Genomic DNA, 20,223 nt, shown 5'->3' with positions numbered 1-20,223 from the left:
ACAAGAGTGTGGTGTATTGTGTGTGATGGACACAGGCATCAGGTGGGGACTGTACATTACAAGAGTGTGGTGTATTGTGTTTGTGACGGACACAGGCATTAGACGGGGACTGTACAAGAGTGTGGTGTATTGTGTGTGATGGACACATGCATCAGTTGGGGACTGTACATTACAAGCGTGTGGTGCATTGTGTGTGATGGACACAAGCATTAGGCAGGGACTGTACAAGAGCATGGTGCTTTGTGTGTGATGGACACAGGCATCAGGTGGGGACTGTACATTACAAGAGTGTGGTGTATTGTGTGTGATGGACACAGGCATCAGGTGGGGACTGTACATTACAAGAGTGTGGTGTATTGTGTGTGTGATGGGCACAGGCATTAGGCGGGGACTGTACAAGAGCATGGTGTGTTGTGTGTGATGGACACAGGCATCAGGTGGGGACTGTACATTAAAAGCGTGTGGTGTATTGTGTGTGTGATGGACACAGGCATTAGGTGGGGACTGTAAAAGAGTATTATGTATTGTGTGTGATGGACACAGGCATCAGGTGGGGAACTTACAAGAGTGTATCAGTGTTTTATAACCTGTCCCTCTCCCTACACATTATACCAACATTGACAATATAGGCATGAATAAAAATGGTGAGAATGGTAAATAAGTCCTGCGGTCTAGATGGATTTTTATCGCTATCTCTATTAGCACATGTTAATGGCCATTTGTCTCAACAAGAAGTGTAGCATGGAGACCACGCAGGGGGTCCTGATATTTTTTCCTATTACCCCATTGCCCATAGTCCAGGGGCACTGGGAAAAGCCTCAGTGCATTTCAGCACAGGGCTGGTAGTGTTTCCCAGCATAATAGTGTCTCACTGTGCTGTGGCTTTCCCTGCTGTAGTGGGAATTGGCTCTGTACTTCTAGCCTGGTAGTGGTTTACATGCTAAGTAGACCCCCAACCGCTCTTTGTTTTCCTACTATCTACTGTGAATTGTATTGACGCAGTGATATGTTGTAAATTCCTACATTTTCTTGTTATCTCTATGATATTGTGTGATATTTTTCAATAAACATATTTAAAAAAAAAAAAAAGTAGACCCTCAAGATTGCGGTCTTCCTGCTTTAGTGAAAACCAGCCCATGTTGAATAGGGCTGGCACTGGTTAAGGATTTGTTATGAAACTCATGCACAATATAAATTATCAGTACGTTCTTGAGAAGGTTTTCATTCTTTAGCAAGCCTGGCCAACCTGTGGCTCTCCAGCTGTTGTGAAACTACACATCCCATCATGCTCTGGCACAGTTTTAGCATTTCCTAATAGCAAAAGTGTAGAAGGGCATGCTGGGACTTGTAGTTTCACAACAGCTGGAGAGTCGTAGGTAGTTCAGGCCTGATCGCTAGCAACCCCCATTACCAAACTCCCAACTGTCCCGATTTTTGCGGGACAGTATCGTTTTTTGGGGGACTGTCCCGCCCGCGGCCCACAGTGTGCCGTGACGGGGGTGGGTCAGTTGGGAGGCTCCTGTCATTGCTGCCCTGCTTAGCAGAGCAGAGGTGAATAGACGCTGTGCGCATGCGCACGGCGTCTATTCACGGGAGACAGAGGGGGAGGGGACATGCCAGCATTTCACAGAGCACTGGCATGCCCCCATAGTGACGAAATACGGGGGCGTGACTCGCGATCGCGGTACTCCTGCTTAGCCGCGCCAGTAAGTCCCTCTTTAATTTCTCCCAATGTTGGGAGGTATGCTGTTACTATAGAATGGCATGTGATCACTGGTACTAGGTTACCCACAGGACTTACATTTGAAGATGTGATGTAGTGGAGAAGTGGAATAGCCTCCCAGCAGAGGTGGTACAGGCTAAGACAGTAGAGCAATTTAAACATGCATGGGATAGACATAAGGATATCCTTACAAAGAAATAAGGATCAAATAGGGTTTGAGGTAGCAATATGGTTAAAAAAGAGGCATGCTAGGTTTCATTGTTTCTATGTTAATTTATCAGGTGCCGTGTCACAGGAGACTTTTGAAAAACTGCAATATGTTGCATAAATTAATTCAGCAGGCAATGTACAATTTTGAAATGCAGAGAATGCCAGATCACAGCGTAGACAATTCAATAGTATGAATTGGATGTGGAATGTACTAGCACAAGGTAGCCAGTAACACAGTTTGGCAGCATAGAGCAAATTCAATGATAAGCAGGGCTTAAAGTGGTCCTGAAGAGGTGGTGGCAGGTCCAAATTAACAATGGGGCGGATGGAGCTACAACTCCAGGACCCAATAAAAATAGGCCCATTACCATGACAGCATGAGATGATTAACTGTCCAGCTGGTGGCATGGATGCCACTAATCATAAGACTTAAAATTAGATTTCTCTGACGTCCTAGTGGATGCTGGGAACTCCGTAAGGACCATGGGGGATTAGCGGCTCCGCAGGAGACTGGGCACAAAAGTAAAGCTTTAGGACTACCTGGTGTGCACTGGCTCCTCCCCCTATGACCCTCCTCCAAGCCTCAGATTTTTGTGCCCGGCCGAGAAGGGTGCACACTAGGGGCTCTCCTGAGCTTCTTAGTGAAAGTTTAGTTTTAGGTTTTTTATTTTCAGTGAGACCTGCTGGCAACAGGCTCACTGCATCGAGGGACTAAGGGGAGAAGAAGCGAACTCACCTGCGTGCAGAGTGGATTGGGCTTCTTAGGCTACTGGACACCATTAGCTCCAGAGGGACCGAACACAGGCCCAGCCTCGGAGCTCGGTCCCAGAGCCGCGCCGCCGGCCCCCTTACAGAGCCAGAAGCAAGAAAAGGTCCGGAAAAATCGGCGGCAGAAGACATCCTGTCTTCACCAAGGTAGCGCACAGCACTGCAGCTGTGCGCCATTGCTCCTCAGCACACTTCACACTTCGGTCACTGAGGGTGCAGGGCGCTAGGGGGGGGCGCCCTGAGCAGCAATAAAAACACCTTGGCTGGCGAAAATACATCACATATAGCCCCCAGGGCTATATGGATGAATTTTAACCCCTGCCAGATTCCACAGAAAAACGGGAGAAAAGGCCGCCGAGAAGGGGGCGGAGCCTATCTCCTCAGCACACTGGCGCCATTTTCTCTCACAGCTCCGTTGGAGGGAAGCTCCCTGGCTCTCCCCTGCAGTTACTACACTACAGAAAGGGGTTAAAAAAAGAGAGGGGGGCACTAATTAGGCGCAGTATAACAATACAGCAGCTATAAGGGGAAAAACACTTATATAAGGTTATCCCTATATATATATATATATATATATATATATATATATATATAGCGCTCTGGTGTGTGCTGGCATACTCTCCCTCTGTCTCCCCAAAGGGCTAGTGGGGTCCTGTCCTCTATCAGAGCATTCCCTGTGTGTGTGCTGTGTGTCGGTACGTTGTGTCGACATGTATGAGGAGGAAAATGAGGTGGAGGCGGAGCAATTGCCTGTAACAGAGATGTCACCCCCTAGGGAGTCGACACCTGAGTGGATGAGCTTATGGAAGGAATTATGTGATAGTGTCAGCTCTTTACAAATGACAGAGACAGCCGGCGACTCAGCCTGTGCCTGTCCAGGTGTCTCAAAACCCATCTGGGGATCTAAAACGCCCGTTACCGCAGATGGCAGATACAGACGACGACACGGATACTGACTCCAGTGTCGACGATTAAGAGACGAATGTGACTTCCAGTAGGGCCACACGTTACATGATTGAGGCTATGGAAAATGTTTTTACACATTTCTGATAATACCAGTACCACTAAAAAGGGTATTAGGTTGGGTGAGAAAAAACTGCCTGTAGTTTTTCCTGCATCTGAGGAATTAAATGAAGTGTGTGATGATGCGTGGGTTTCCCCCGATAAAAACTGTTAATTCCTAAAAAGTTATTAGCATCATACCTCTTCCCGCCAGAGGATAGGGCACGTTGGGAAACACCCCTTAGGGTGAATAAAGCGCTCACACGCTTGTCTAAACAGGTGGCACTACCGTCCCCGGATACGGCCGCCCTTAAGGAACCTGCTGACAGAAAGCAGTAAAATATCCTAAAATGTATATACACTCACACAGGTGTGATACTGCGACCAGCAATCGCCTCAGCCTGGATGTGCAGTGCTGGGGTGGCTTGGTCGGATTCCCTGACTGACAATATTGATACCCTAGATAGGGACAGTATATTACTAACTATAGAGCATTTAAAAGATGCATTTCTATATATGCGTGATGCACAGAGGGATATTTGCCGACTGGCATCAAGAGTAAGTGCGCTGTCCATTTCTGCCAGAAGAGGGTTATGGACAAGACAGTGGTCAGGTGATGATGATTCCAAAAGGCATATGGAAGTATCGCCTTATAAAAGGGAGGAGTTATTTGGGGTAGGTCTAACAGACCTGGTGGCCACTGGAAACAGCCAATTCCCAGGAACAAAAGCCCTCTCCCGCCTCCGCAAAGTCCTCAGCATGACGCTGGGGCTTTACAAGCGGTCTCAGGCACAGTGGGGGCCCGTCTCAAGAAATTCGAGACGTCTCCCCCTCGCCGTTTCATAAAGTCTGCTTTACCGACGTCTCCCTCAGGGAGACAGTATTGCAAGCCATTCACAGGCTGTATTCCCAGCAGGTGATAATCAAGGTACCCCTCCTGCAACAGGGAAAGGGGTACTATTCCACACTATTTGTGGTACCGAAGCCGGACGGCTCGGTGAGACCATTTTTAAATCTAAAATCCTTGAACACTTACATACAAAGGTTCAAATTCAAGATGGAGTCACTCAGAGCAGTGATTGCAAACCTGGAAAAAGGGGACTATATGGTCTCTCTGGACATCAAAGATGCTTACCTACATGTCCCAATTTACCCTTCTCCAAGGGTACCTCAGGTTTGTGGTACAGAACTGTCACTATCAGTTTCAGACGCTGCCGATTGGATTGTCCACGGCACCCCGGGTCTTTACCAAGGTAATGGCCGAAATGATGATACTCCTTCAAAAGAAGGGAGTTTTAGTTATCCCTTACTTGGACGATCTCCTGATAAGGGCAAGATCCAGGGAACAGTTGGAAGTCGGGGTAGCACTATCTCAGATAGTGCTGCGGCAGCACGGTTGGATTCTCAATATTCCAAAATCGCAGCTGATCCCGACGACACGCCTTCTATTCCTAGGGATGATCCTGGACACAGTCCGGAAAAAGGTGTTTTCTCCCGGAGGAGAAAGCCAGGGAGTTATTCGAACTAGTCAGAAACCTCCTAAAACCAGGCCAAGTGTCAGTGCATCAGTGCACAAGGGTCCTGGGAAAAATGGTGGCTTCCTACGAAGCAATTCCATTCGGCAGATTCCACGCAAGAACTTTCCAGTTGGACCTGCTGGACAAATGGTCCGGATCGCATCTTCAGATGCATCAGCGGATAACCCTGTCACCAAAGACAAGGGTGTCTCTCCTGTGGTGGTTGCAGAGTGCTCATCTTCTAGAGGGCCGCAGATTCGGCATTCAGGACTGGGTCCTGGTGACCACGGATGCCAGCCTGAGAGGCTGGGGAGCAGTCACACAGGGAAAAAATTTCCAGGGCTTGTGGTCAAGCCTGGAGACATCACTTCACATAAATATTTTGGAGCTAAGGGACATTTACAATGCCCTAAGCCAAGCAAGACCTCTGCTTCAAGGTCAGCCGGTGCTGATCCAGTCGGACAATATCACGGCAGTCGCCCACGTAAACAGACAGGGCGGCACAAGAAGCAGGAGGGCAATGGCAGAAGCTGCAAGGATTTTTCGCTGGGCGGAAAATCATGTGATAGCACTGTCAGCAGTGTTCATTCCGGGAGTGGACAACTGGGAAGCAGACTTCCTCAGCAGGCACGACCTCCACCCGGGAGAGTGGGGACTTCACCCAGAAGTCTTCCACATGATTGTAAACCATTGGGAAAAACCAAAGGTGGACATGATGGCGTCCCGCCTAAACAAAAAATTGGACAGGTATTGCGCCAGGTCAAGGGACCCTCAGGCAATAGCTGTGGACGCTCTGGTAACACCGTGGGTGTACCAGTCAGTGTATGTGTTCCCTCCTCTTCCTCTCATACCAAAAGTACTGAGAATTATAAGACGGAGGGGAGTAAGAACTATACTCGTGGCTCCGGATTGGCCAAGAAGGACTTGGTACCCGGAACTTCAAGAGATGCTCACGGAGGACCCGTGGCCTCTACCTCTAAGAAGGGACCTGCTCCAGCAAGGACCCTGTCTATTCCAAGACTTACCGCGGCTGCGTTTGACGGCAGGGCGGTTGAACGCCGGATCCTGAAGGAAAAAGGCATTCCGGATGAAGTCATCCCTACCCTGGTCAAGCCAGGAAGGATGTAACCGCAAAGCATTATCACCGCATTTGGCGAAAATATGTTGCGTGGTGCGAGGCCAGTAAGGCCCCGATGGAGGAATTTCAACTAGGTCGATTCCTGCATTTCCTGTAAACAGGAGTGTCTATGGGCCTAAAATTGGGGTCCATTAAGGTTCAAATTTCGGCCCTGTCAATTTTCTTCCAGAAAGAACTAGCTTCACTACCTGAAGTTCAGACGTCTGTAAAAGGGGTACTGCATATACAGCCTCCTTTTGTGCCTCCAGTGGCACTTTGGGATCTCAATGTAGTTTTGGGGTTCCTAAAGTCACATTGGTTTGAACCACTTGAATCTGTGGAGTTAAAATATCTCACATGGAAAGTGGTCATGTTGTTGGCCCTGGCCTCGGCCAGGCACGTGTCAGAATTGGGGGCTTTATCCTGTAAAAGCCCTTATCTGATCTTCCATTCAGACAGGGCGGAATTGAGGACTCGTCCTCATTTTCTCCCTAAGGTGGTTTCAGTGTTTCATCTGAACCAACCTATTGTGGTACCTACGGCTACTAGTGACTTGGAGGACTCCAAGTTGTTGGACGTAGTCAGGGCCTTGAAAATATATGTTTCCAGGACGGCTGGAGTCAGGAAATCTGACTCGCTGTTATCCTGTATGCACCCAACAAGCTGGGTGCTCCTGCTTCTAAGCAGACTATTGCTCGTTGGATTTGTAGTACAATTCAGCTTGCACATTCTGTGGCAGGCCTGCCACAGCCAAAATCTGTAAAAGCCCATTCCACAAGGAAGGTGGGCTCATCTTGGGCGGCTGCCCGAGGGGTCTCGGCGTTACAACTTTGCCGAGCAGCTACTTGGTCAGGGGCAAACACGTTTGCTAAATTCTACAAATTTGATACCCTGGCTGAGAAGGACCTGGAGTTCTCTCATTCGGTGCTGCAGAGTCATCCGCACTCTCCCGCCCGTTTGGGAGCTTTGGTATAATCCCCATGGTCCTTACGGAGTTCCCAGCATCCACTAGGACGTCAGAGAAAATAAGAATTTACTTACCGATAATTCTATTTCTCGTAGTCCGTAGTGGATGCTGGGCGCCCATCCCAAGTGCGGATTGTCTGCAATACTTGTACATAGTTATTGTTACAAAAATCGGGTTATTATTGTTGTGAGCCATCTTTTCAGAGGCTCCTCTGTTATCATGCTGTTAACTGGGTTCAGATCACAGGTTGTACGGTGTGATTGGTGTGGCTGGTATGAGTCTTACCCGGGATTCAAAATCCTTCCTTATTGTGTACGCTCGTCCGGGCACAGTATCCTAACTGAGGCTTGGAGGAGGGTCATAGGGGGAAGACCCAGTGCACACCAGGTAGTCCTAAAGCTTTACTTTTGTGCCCAGTCTCCTGCGGAGCCGCTAATCCCCCATGGTCCTTACGGAGTTCCCAGCATCCACTACGGACAACGAGAAATAGAATTATCGGTAAGTAAATTCTTATTTTCTAATTATCTCAGAAAGTGATGTTGTTATTTTACTTTTACATATTTTGGGAGACACTGGGGCTTATAGTATACGGAGTGTATATGCCCATATGTCACTGGCCATACCCACACAACTTTAGCCACATCTCCTCAACTACTCACAATAGGCCCTTTATTATTTTCAGCCCCAGGTCTATGTGGACCTTTATCCGGCCCTGGGTGGTGGAACTCATTTAAAAAACGCAGGAGTGGCTGGAGAAACGGGGGAGTGGCTGGCCGAACGCAGGGCGTGTTTGTGATGTCAAACCAGGAACTAAACAGACCGAGGTGATCGCAGTCTAGGAGTTGGTCTGGAGCTACTCAGAAACTTCAAGGAACTATTTAGTAGCAGTTCTGCTAATCATTCGTTCGCTATTCTGCTAAGTTAAGATACACTCCCAGAGGGCGGCGGCCTAGCGTTTGCAATGCTGCTAAAAGCAGCTAGCGAGCGAACAACTCGGAATGACCACCATAATGCACCCAGTAATAGTGCCACTTATACACATAATGCCCACATTATCAATGCTGCTTTTACACATAATGTCCCCAGTAATAGTGCCGCTTTTACACATAATATACCCAGTAATAATGCCGCTTATACACATAATGCCCACATTATCAGTGCTGCTTTTACGTACAATGCCCACAGTAGTAGTGACACTTATACACATAATGTCCCCATTATCAGTGCCGCTTTTACTCATAATGTCCACAGCAGTAGTGCAGCTTACACACAATGCTCACAGTAGTAGTGCCGCTTACACTAGGATGCCACTTACACATAATACATACGGTAGAAGTGCTGCTTACACATAATGCCCACAGTTGTAGTGCCACTTGCATATGATACACACAGTAGTAGTGCCGCTTACATATAATACACATAGTAGTGCCACTTTCACATAATACACACAGTAGTAGTGCCGCTTACATATAATACATTCAGTGGTACTGCCGCGTACACTAGGATGCCACTACTTGTATTCTCACACCATAGGAACGAGGGTGGTTGTGATGTACAGAAACCCCACTGACTGAAATCCAGAGTCTGCCATCTGTTCAGCTGCTGGGGAGGAGGGGATGCATTGTGGATGGCCATCATACGCTCAAACGTGTGTCCAAGTCCATCGGCGATGGCATCCAACCAGAGCCCAGTTTGCACTTCTTGTCATTTGCGGCATGATGTCACACTGCACATTACATGTAAAGGAGCTGCCATGTCCACCGTGCAGGGGAACAGCAGCACCAGCACTGAACAGGCTGTCGATGCAGTGTTAGTGCCACTGGCTGCCTGCTGACTTGTCACATCCGAGTAGAGCGCTCTCTATGTGTGGCGCTGTGTGAAGTTACAGTGGGTGGGCCTCCAATTAGAACTGCCAGAACACAGTTCCGCCCTGTGCTGGCGCACTATTGATAAGACAAATGCAATAGTTGCAATTTGACAGTATGCAGTTAGCAATAAAAAAAAGTTAAGTATTGTCCAAATGCAAATCTAATATACAAGCAGGAGGCCAGTCTGGATAGCAGATAGGGCAGACTAGGGGTCACAAGCAAGCGGTTAGTCCAGGCAGCAAACAAAGCAGAGTAGGGATCTCAAGCAAGTTAGTCCAGGCAGCAAACAAGACAGAGTAAAGTCACAAGCAAGAGATCATATCAGGCAGCAAACAAGGCAGAGTAGAGGTTCACAAGCAAGAGGTCAGCACATGCAGCAAACAAGGCAGAATATAAATCATAAACAAGAATCCAGTCCAGGCAGCAAACAAGGCTCAGTAGAGCTCCCATGCAAGAGGCCAGTCCAGGCAGCAAACAAGGGAAATTAGGGTTCACAAGCAAGAGGTCAGCACAGGCAGCAAACAAGGCAAAGTAGAAATCATAAACAAGAATCCAGTCCAGGCAACAAACAAGGCTCATTAGAGCTCCCATGCAAGAGGCCAGTCCAGGCAGCAAACAAGGTAGAGTAGAGGTCACAAGCAAGAGGCCAGTCCAGGAAGCAAACAAGGGAAATTAGGGTTCACAAGCAAGAGGTTAGCACAAGCAGTAAAGAGTATAAAGAGTATATAAAGAGAGTATAAATCATAACCTAGGCCAGTCCTGGCAGCAAACAAGGCATAATAGAGATCACAAATAGGAGGACTGTCTAAGCCATATCCCAGAAATGCCCAACTTTGGGTGGGACAGTCCTGCTTTTCTGGGATTGTTCTGCTGTCCCATCCATGGGCTGCAAAGTCCCATGGGGGAAAACATTGTCACACCATTGCTATATGGGCGAATAGATGCTGTGCACACGTGCACATGTTCACAGTGTGTGTTAAACGTGGGAGCAGCCCTGCATCTCCAGGGTGCACTCCCCTGGAGGAACGGGGAAGGGGGGTTGAGGTAACGCCACATTCCAGAGAGGTTACATCTGGTCCCAAATTGTTACTCCTATATGTTGGGAGGTATGGTCTACACAGCAAACAAGGTCACAAGCTGAGAACAGAGCACTGACTGTACAGGAACACTGGCGCTATAACTGTCAAGTTACTAGATGGGGGAATAAATCAATGAGTTATCCTTTGGTTCTACATAGTGAATGGTATTAAGGATCCCTGTGGTCCATTCAAACACAAGTGTCACCCTGTAGCTAACTTTCCATCCTGTTTCTCTGAGCACCTCGAGGTGCTTACTCTCCTGCAGCAGAACAGCAGATACCAGGAGAGATGGCAGCAGGCCTTGGCGGTGAGGTGTCCTCAAGTAAAAAGGTCATTTCAAATTTTAGATGGGAACTCTTTAACCCTGAAAGTTAGCTAAAACCCCTGAATACAGGTATAGTTATATGTACCACATGGATCAGCACTTTTGTTATTGCTACACTAAACTGCTCCGCACAACTATAGATAGTACAATGCTAAGCATTAGAGTTGGTACATTGCTCTGTACTTTCAGTTCACTGACTCAACTTCAGCTCAACCACCGGAAACCCAACTTTTCTAAGCAGAGGTTTGTTAGCAGCAGTGAAAGAGGAATCGAGCAGAGCAGAGGGAGGAGAGCTGAGAGTTGGGACTAGGAAGGTTCCTCTCTCGCAGCCTGTCAGGGCCTAAGGTCCAGCCTGGGTGGGTGGGGTGTGCAGGGAAGGGGGTGCATGGAGGAGGACATCTGGCTTTCCTTCCTGTAGAGAAGTCGCAGGGCTGGGCAGCGTATCCTGGGGACAGGCTGACCATGGAAGATGTAAGTTACACATCACCCTGTCTATTGCCCCCTTCTGTTTCTACATCACCTGTTTGTCTACTGTGCTTAACCCTTTCCCATCTAGGGATGCAGTGATGTTGTGACTGTTAAGCATCTCCCTATGATATGATAACTCTAGTACAGAGTACAATTGCTCTATTAGTCCTGGAGTAAAGATAAAATGAATTTCCTACTTTTCTTTCAGCTTGTGATTTTGCAAAAGGGGAAGAGTATTACTAATGTTCCAACAGCCACAGTGTGGCTAAACTACTTGTCAAGTGTGATGAAATGGCTACTTACAGTTACACTAAGCCCAGAGCGGAACTGAAACAGTTAAGTTAGTGTCCTATCCCGCACACCGCAGTATTCACCCACATAACATGAAATAAAGATGCCGAGTACATTGCAAGAAGCTGCCTTTTTAACACTCAGGATGCTGTGTGCCAGTATCTATAGCTGCAGATATATTAAGACAGGGGCCAAAGAATAGTTGCAACAAAATGCCAAAAGAGTGTAAAATCATCTAACGGCGAGCATCTCCAGCCTGGGGGTCTGGGAATGGATAGATGAGAAGAGAAGGAGGTCAGACAGACAGATGCTGGTCCCTGCAGCTCACCAGCGTTATTCTAGTTAGTAAGTCACCAGCAAGACACGTACACTTCAGAATGCCGAGTGGTTCTGGGTGCACAGAAGGGGTTACTGTACCAACAGCTGTGTGTCAAGCTGTGGTAGTTTCTCTCTGCATTACCCAGATTGTACTCTGAAATCAGAAATGTTTTGCAGCTGATTAAAAGTTTCCAACTCTGCCACAGAAAGGGAGCGCAGCACTTCTTTTATAGAGCCATCTGAGAAATGCATTTTTTTCCCTAGACTGGAATACTAAAACCAGAGAATCAAACAAGTGATTCTTTTCATACACATTCTTAATTAAAATCTTTCATGAAGGTTAGAGTCAGATGTGCCCAGGATAATCTGACTGAAATATTTAGTCCAGCATGTTCTGTTTTATTACAAGCTTGTTACAACTTAGAAGATAACAAATGTATCATTCTGCATTTACTTAATGCCACAAAAGTGGAGGTTGCCTTTAGAAATCAGTCAAATTCTTGTTATCATATAACTGGTACATTGTAGAAAATGACAAAGAATTTGAATGGTTGATATGGGCAACAACTTTTGTAAAGCCGCTCTTTCGTAACTTTACACCTATGAGTAGTTAATCTAGTGATACAGCTACCTGTTTTAATAGAGAAATCATCAAAAAAGGTTTGTTATAATGCAATGTATAGGTATTGGACAAAATAAGTAAACATGTTGGGGAGATAGACATCATTATAATAAGAGACAGTATTTTACATAAATGTGTGTCACTAACATTACAACTGTGTCGGAATTTGCCTGTCAACATAATGACTATCAACAAAGCGTATGTATTCCATGTTATCACCTTTGATGCTACTAAGGCAACATAGGTCATTTTACAGAGCTAAATAAGATATTCATTCTGTACACAGTCATCATGTACTAGCGCCTTCATAATTGCTCTATGCACAATAGAGATTATTTGAAAGATGCTTGTGCTGTTCATTCATCTATTATTATTATTATTATTATTATTATTTTAACAGCCATCATTGTTTTTTTTTTTTTTTTAAATAATCCTTTCTCCTCTAACTGTGGGTTTCACAGTTTTGACATTCTGGGTATCTTGTAACACACCCATAGTTGGCAGAGTATGTCTAAGTGGTTGAGAGAGATATCACAGGTGTTGGGTGGCCGTGTCAGTGCCGTAACTAGACATTTTAGCGCTGTGTGCAAGAAACAGTATCGGCGCCCCCCCCCCCCCCTTACATACAAAGCAGGGCTGCTGCGCGCCTAAAATATATGGGGGCGTGGCTTCATGTGAAAGGGGCGTGACCACAAAGCTCCCTTTTACACATTACAGCAGGCAGGGCTCCCTTTTTTAATATTACGGCAGGCAGAGCTCCCTTTCACATATTACAGCAGGCAGAGCTCCCTTTCACGCATTACAGCAGGCAGAGCCCCGTTTTTACACATAACAGCAGGCAGAGTCCCCCTATTTTACACATTAGGCAGGCAGTCCCCATTTTTTACACATTTGGGATGGTTAGAGCAGGTGAGAGGAACGTGGGGGGGGGGGGGCTAGGGTGAGAGCAGGTGAGAGGAACGTAGGGGGAGGGCTAGGGTGAGAGCAGGTGAGAGGAACGTAGGGGGAGGATTAGAGAGAGAGCGAGTGAGAGGAACGCAGGGGGAGGATTAGAGAGAGTGAGTGAGAGGAAATGCAGGGGGAGGATTCGAGAGAGCGAGTGAGAGGAAATGCAGGGGGAGGATTAGAGAGAGCGAGTGAGAGGAAATGCAGGGGGAGGATTAGGGAGAGAGTGAGTGAGAGGAACGCAGGGGGAGGATTAGAGAGAGCGAGTGAGAGGAAATGCAGGGGGAGGATTAGGGAGAGAGCGAGTAAGAGGAACGCAGGGGGAGGATTAGAGAGAGAGCAGGTGAGAGGAACGCAGGGGGAGGATTAGAGAGAGCGAGTGAGAGGAATGCAGGGGGAGGATTAGGGAGAGAGCGAGTAAGAGGAACGCAGGGGGAGGATTAGAGAGAGAGCAGGTGAGAGGAACGCAGGGGGAGGATTAGAGAGCAGGTGAGAGGAACGCAGGGGGAGGATTAGAGAGAGAGCGAGTGAGAGGAATGCAGGGGGAGGATTAGGGAGAGAGCAGGTGAGAGGAACGCAGGGGGAGGATTAGAGAGCAGGTGAGAGGAACGCAGGGGGAGGATTAGAGAGAGAGCGAGTGAGAGGAATGCAGGGGGAGGATTAGGGAGAGAGCAGGTGAGAGGAACGCAGGGGGAGGATTAGAGAGCAGGTGAGAGGAACGCAGGGGGAGGATTAGAGAGAGAGCGAGTGAGAGGAATGCAGGGGGAGGATTAGGGAGAGAGCGAGTGAGAGGAACGCAGGGGGAGGATTAGGGAGAGAGTGAGTGAGAGGAACGCAGGGGGAGGATTAGGGAGAGAGCGAGTGAGAGGAACGCAGGGGGAGGATTAGAGAGCAGGTGAGAGGAACACAGGGGGGGGATTAGAAAGAGAGCGAGTGAGAGGAATGCAGGGGGATGATTAGAGAGCAGGTTAGAGGAACGCAGGGGGAGGATTAGGGAGAGAGCGAGTGAGAGGAACGCAGGGGGATGATTAGAGAGCAGGTTAGAGGAACGCAGGGAGAGGATTAGGGAGAGAGCGAGTGAGAGGAACGCAGGGGGAGGATTAGAGAGCAGGTTAGAGGAACGCAGGGGGAGGATTAGGGACAGAGCAGGTGAGAGGAACGCAGGGGGAGGATTAGAGAGCAGGTGAGAGGAACGCAGGGGGAGGATTAGGGACAGAGCAGGTGAGAGGAACGCAGGGGGAGGATTAGAGAGAGACTGAGTGAGAGGAACGTAGGGGGAGGATTAGGGAGAGAGCGAATGAGAGGAATGCAGGGGAGGATTAGGGAGAGAGCGAGTGAGAGGAACGCAGGGGAAGGATTATGGAGAGAGCAGTTGAGGAACGCAGGGGGAGGATTAGGGAGAGAGCGAGTGAGAGGAACGCAGGGGAAGGATTAGGGAGAGAGCAGTTGAGGAACGTAGGGGGAGGATTAGGGAGAGAGCGAATGAGAGGAATGCAGGGGGAGGATTAGGGAGAGAGCAGGTGAGAGGAACGCAGGAGGAGGATTAGAGAGAAAGCGAGTGAGAGGAACGCAGGGGGAGGATTAGGGAGAGAGAGCGAGTGAGAGGAACGCAGGGGAAGGATTAGGGAGAGAGCAGTTGAGGAACGCAGGGGGAGGATTAGGGAGAGAGCGAGTGAGAGGAACGCAGGGGAAGGATTAGGGAGAGAGCAGTTGAGGAACGTAGGGGGAGGATTAGGGAGAGAGCGAATGAGAGGAATGCAGGGGGAGGATTAGGGAGAGAGCGAGTGAGAGGAACGCAGGGGAAGGATTAGGGAGAGCAGTTGAGGAACGTAGGGGGAGGATTAGGGAGAGAGCGAGTGAGAGGAATGCAGGGGGAGGATTAGGGAGAGAGCGAGTGAGAGGAACGCGGGGGGAGGATTAGGGAGAGAGCAGGTGAGAGGAACGCGGGGGGAGGATTAGGGAGAGAGCAGGTGAGAGGAACGCGGGGGGCGGATTAGGGAGAGAGCAGGTGAGAGGAACGCGGGGGGAGGATTAGGGAGAGAGCAGGTGAGAGGAACGTGGGGGGAGGGCTTGGGATAGAGTTGAGCGGCATACAGAAGGGAGGAGAGGTATGGAGAGAGCAGGTGAGAGGCCCACAATGGGGAGGGAATGGGGGGGGCTGTAATAAATCCCTAACCTGCGGTGGTGGTATGCCCTCGTGTAAATTCGACTCCTGGTCCTGCGCTGACAGGTGCTGGTGTACGGGTCCCTCTGCTCCATGCCTTCCCCGGCTCTTCCGCGGCTCCAGCTCCCATGTCAGGCGCCGCACGCTGGCTGGGCTGGCTAAGTCAATAGAGGCTGTTTCTGGCTGCTCTGGACGCACATGATGACGTCACGCCCGGCGTTGAGCAGCGCAGATGAGGGGAGAAAGGATGCTCAGCGCCTCAGCCTCCTCCCCTCAAGATCAGCTGCTGCTGCCTGGTGACGCCTCCAGCCCTCCACAATAGTAAAGCTGGTGAGCGGAGCTTCGGCGGAGCGGCGCAGCCCAGTCGGGGGTGGGGGGGTGGTAGGAGGGGGAATGTAGAGGCGATCACAGCGCCTACCGAACTAGCAGTTCTCCATCTCCACCATGCTCCTCGGGCAGCAGGCGGTAGTGTCGCGTAGCCCTGCGCGTGCATGTGGAGATTTTTCCGCCCCACAGCGCATAGCGCTGTGTGCAATGCCCCTCTTGCCCATACCTAGTTACGGCACTGGGCCGTGTGACTGGCCTTTTCCTTGAAATGTTGTTCTCCGTACCTTGGGCCTAATTCTGAGTTGATCGCAGCATCAAGAGGTTTATTCATGCAGCAGAGAAAAGCCCTGTTTTGCGGTAAACAGGGCTTTTCTCTGCTTACCGCAATTCACAGAGCGGGTTACCGTGGAGAAGTCCCTGACTTCCCCAGCGGCACCCCCGCTCTGTGGCTGAATCGCATCACCATACTTTTGTATGGTGACTGCAATTCATGTAGGAACAGAAAGCCCTGCTTTCCGTTAGCCTTCGCAAAACCTCATCGCCATCTCAGACAGGCGATGGGGAGGCTTGTACAGGAGAAGAGCAGTGAAGACGTCCGTCTCCTGCCTTCTCCCCGCCCCCTTCCGTGACAAGAGCCAATCAGAGGAGTCCAGGGCATATGCATTTGCATATGCCGGGTCACCTCCTCCTTGCTGCCCTTGCCCGCCGCTGGAGGTCTCGTTTCCCCGGCGCATGTGCAGATGACACCTGGAGGCAGGAGGGGGACACTGCGCATGTGCAGAAGATCCCAGCCGCGGTATAAAGAGAGAAGACTGGGGAATCCGGGATCGCGGAACAGCCGGATACCGCATCGCATCAGGGAACAGGTAAGTATTAATGAATTGCGTTAAACATCTGAAAAAAAACCTGAAATAAGAATGCAATGTTTAGTGATAAGTTAAACATAAACATCGCATTCTTACATGAATAGACCCCCAAATGTGTTAGCAGTTGGGCAATACCATGTGCACTGCAGGAGGGGCAGATATAACATGTGCAGAGAAAGTTAGATTTGGGTGCGGTGAGTTCAATCTGCAATCTAAATTGCAGTGTAGAAATAAAGCAGCCAGTATTTACCCTGCACAGAAACAAAATAACCCACTCAAATCTAACTCTCTCTGCAAATGTTATATCTGCCCCCCCTGCAGTGCACATGGTTTTGCCCAATTGCTATCAAAAATCCTGCTGCGATCAACTTGGAATTACCCCCCTTGTCTCGTAGTACCGTGCTCAGAGAGGTAGGAAAGATTGATACAAATCAGAAGTGAGTCAGCAATTCCAACAAGAAGTCTTTTATTAATCTGCAGTGAACTCTGGATTTTATATGATTGGTTAATTAAAGAGTGTTGCTTGGGTTGTAAATCACAAAGAGAAGGCTTTGGCATACAAGACAAACAGGAATATGCAATTTTCCTACAGTTCACAACACAAATGATAATCCAATTTGCAAAAGACAAGTTATTAGAATCACAAAATTAACATAAAACCATTGGAATAATATCAGACACTGCATTCCATTCTACAATGTGATTACAAGAAGAATAAGGACAATACGGTTCAGCAATCCTAAATACTGACTCTATAACTTTCCCTAGCCAAGGTAACAAGTATCTTCACAGGCAATGCACGCTCTTATTAAAGTTTGTTATGTCACAGCATGTCAATGGGGGAAAATAGGCACACAATAATTGAGGGGATCCTGGGATGGGAAATGTCAATATAATTCAGTTCAAGGTCTCTTGCCAAGGGCACTTATGCCACAATAAGGGGGCTTTTTATGGAACAAACTCAGTCTCTTTCAGTTGCAGGGCTTGATCAATACTTGTATTATTAGCTCAGTCCTTCCAGCGATAACTATCTGCATCACACAAACTCAGTTCCTTAGCACAGATGTGTCTCTTATCCTTGTGTTTAAACTCTGCTCTGTGCACAAACATTTCTCTTGAACTTGTAATAAACTCAGTCCAGGTTTAGCCCTCCTCATATGGGTCTTAGTTGGTACAATATGGTGCTGCTGGCTGCACCCTTCTTAATCACTGTCTAATTTGTAACACAGGTGGTGGAGGCTGAAAAGCACACTTGTCTGTGGCTGGTTGTCAGTTTCAAACAGTACTCACTCAGACCCAGGGAATGAAATTTCAAGCTGGCTGTTCCCGCTGCAATGGCTCCTCTCTCTCTCCCTCAAGATGGCCGTGGCGTCCACACCTATCATTAGGCCTGGCGGTGTCCAGACCTACGGCTGCGGCATCTCAACACCCGCTCTCCGGCAATACTCCACTGCTCTCCTTAATAGTGCTGCTCTCACCGCCCAGCATCCTGCGGCACTCTCCAGCTTACAGCTCCCACCCTGCTCCGCATTCCTCCGTCTGCCAGCACACACCGCGCTCTCCACCTTCTTCCCAGCACTCTCTGCTTCTCCCAGCAGCGTCTCACCAATCCACTTACTCTCCCGAGGTCACATGACTGGACCCATGGCTGCAGTTAACTCCTCCTGTCCAGGGCCGGCTCCAAGCATGTTCGAATAGAGCGGCCGCGCGGGGCGCCACCCTTAATGGGCGCCGCACGCTGCCGCCGCCACCATATTCCTGCCTGGAGCCATCTTTGTGTCCCGGCCCCGGCTGCTTGTGTGCGTGCTATGCAGCGCGCTGTGCGGCGCCGGCGTCTGATGTCAGACGCCAGCACCACGCAGTGCGCATAGTGCACACACAGGAGTTTTGATCCGTCCTCCCGCGCCCACAGCAGGACTCCCCCTCCCGGCTCCCAGCACCGCAGGTATTGTGACCTGTGAGTAAATATCTGGCACCGTGGGGGCATTTATGTTTCTGGCACTGGGGGCATTTATGTTTCTGGCACTGTGGGGGCATATCTGCACTGTGGGGGCATTTATGTTTCTGGAACTGGGGGCATTTATGTATTTGGCACGGTAGGGGCATATCTGCACTGTGGGGGCATTTATGTATCTGGCACTGTGGGGGCATATCTGCACTGTGGGAACATTTATGTTTCTGGCACTGGGGGCATTTATGTGTCTGGCACTGTGGGGCAGAGGCGTAACTAGGGTAGGGCGAGTGGGGCACGTGCCCTGGGCGCCTTGGCAGGCCCAGGAGAGGGGGGCGCCGGCCAGGGCATCATGCCCCACTCACCCCCGTCACGCTGAAATGTGAGGGGAGGAGAGCACAGCGTCTCTCCCTCCCCTCACCACCGCTGCCAGCACTAGCAGCGCTGCGTGTGTCCGGTCTCCGGCGGCGTTAACCAATCAGAGCTTGCGGACCGGCTCCTGATTGGCTGCCGGTCCGCGAGCTCTGATTGGCTAGCGAACCGGCGCCACACAGCCGCCGGAGACCTGGAGCGGTGAGGGGAAGGAGAGGCGCTGTGCTCTCCTCCCCTCACATACACAAGCGGTGAGTGACCGGGGGGGGGGGCCTGCACAGTGGGGCATGTAACTGGCACTGAGTGGGGCATGTAACTGGCACTGAGTGGGGCATGTAACTGGCACTGAGTGGGGCATGTAACTGACACTGAGTGGGGCATGTATCTGGCACTGAGTGGGGCATGTATCTGGCACTGAGTGGGGCATGTATCTGGCACTGAGTGGGGCATGTATCTGGCACTGAGCTGGGCATGTATCTGGCACTGAGTTGGGCATGTATCTGGCACAGTGGGGAAATGTTACTGGCACATAGTAACATAGTATCTAAGGTTGAAAAAAGACAATTATCCATCGGGTTCAACCTATTTGTGGTCTCCTATGCATGATTATTTTGTATAAAATTTTGACTTAAGTTGCTGACTGCCGTTCCGATTAACCCCTCTTTTTTATAATAACCATAGTGCGTGACTATGCCCCGTAACCCTGGATATCCTTATCCATTAGGAATTTATCTAACCCATTCTTAAAGGTGTTGACTGAGTTGGCCATTACAACTCCCTCAGGCAGGGAATTCCAAACACGTATCGTCCTTACCGTAAAAAAGCCTTTACGCCGTATTGTGTGGAATCTCCTCTCCTCTAACCTGAGCGAGTGTCCACGAGTTCTCTGTGTTGATCTAACCAAAAACAGGTCCTGCGCAAGATCTGTATATTGTCCCCTTATATATTTGTAAATGTTGATCATGTCCCCTCTTAATCTCATCTTTTCCAGTGTAAACATGCCTAGTCTTGCAAGCCTTTCCTCGTATTCCAGCGTCTCCATACCCTTAATTAGTTTGGTCGCCCGCCTTTGAACCTTTTCTAGCTCCAGGATATCATTTTTTGTAGTAAGGTGCCCAGAATTGTACACAGTATTCAAGGTGTGGCCTCACAAGTGATTTATATAATGGGAGTATAATACTCTCGTCCCTAGCATCAATTCCCCGTTTTATGCATGCTAATATCTCATTAGCCTTCTTTGCTGCAGTCCTACTTTGGGTACTACTGCTTAGTTTGCTATCTATGAGGACACCTAAGTCCTTTTCCAGTACAGAATCCCTTAAT

At 49.1% G+C, this 20,223-nt stretch overlaps 1 protein-coding gene across 2 annotated transcripts in view; it reads left to right on the top strand.

Moving 5' to 3' along the window:
* PLEKHO2 (pleckstrin homology domain containing O2) overlaps positions 1 to 20,223 on the top strand; it is a 230,253-nt gene that overhangs the window by 63,683 nt on the left and 146,347 nt on the right. Inside the window, exon 1 of one of the 2 annotated variants that reach the window (XM_063925650.1) lies at positions 10,941 to 11,047. The exons of the other annotated variant lie outside the window; for it this stretch is intronic. Within the exon in view, the coding sequence (XP_063781720.1) occupies positions 11,039 to 11,047 (9 nt within the window). The 5' untranslated portion in view covers positions 10,941 to 11,038. Of the gene's footprint in view, positions 1 to 10,940; positions 11,048 to 20,223 lie in introns of those variants that run through there. 2 annotated transcript variants of the gene reach the window in all.

This window comes from Pseudophryne corroboree, chromosome 6 (assembly GCF_028390025.1).
Source record: "Pseudophryne corroboree isolate aPseCor3 chromosome 6, aPseCor3.hap2, whole genome shotgun sequence".
In the NCBI taxonomy this organism is placed as follows: Eukaryota; Metazoa; Chordata; class Amphibia; order Anura; family Myobatrachidae; genus Pseudophryne; species Pseudophryne corroboree.
The sequence above is the reverse complement of the archived record's forward strand: the minus strand, read 5'-3'. Positions and strand labels throughout refer to the sequence as shown.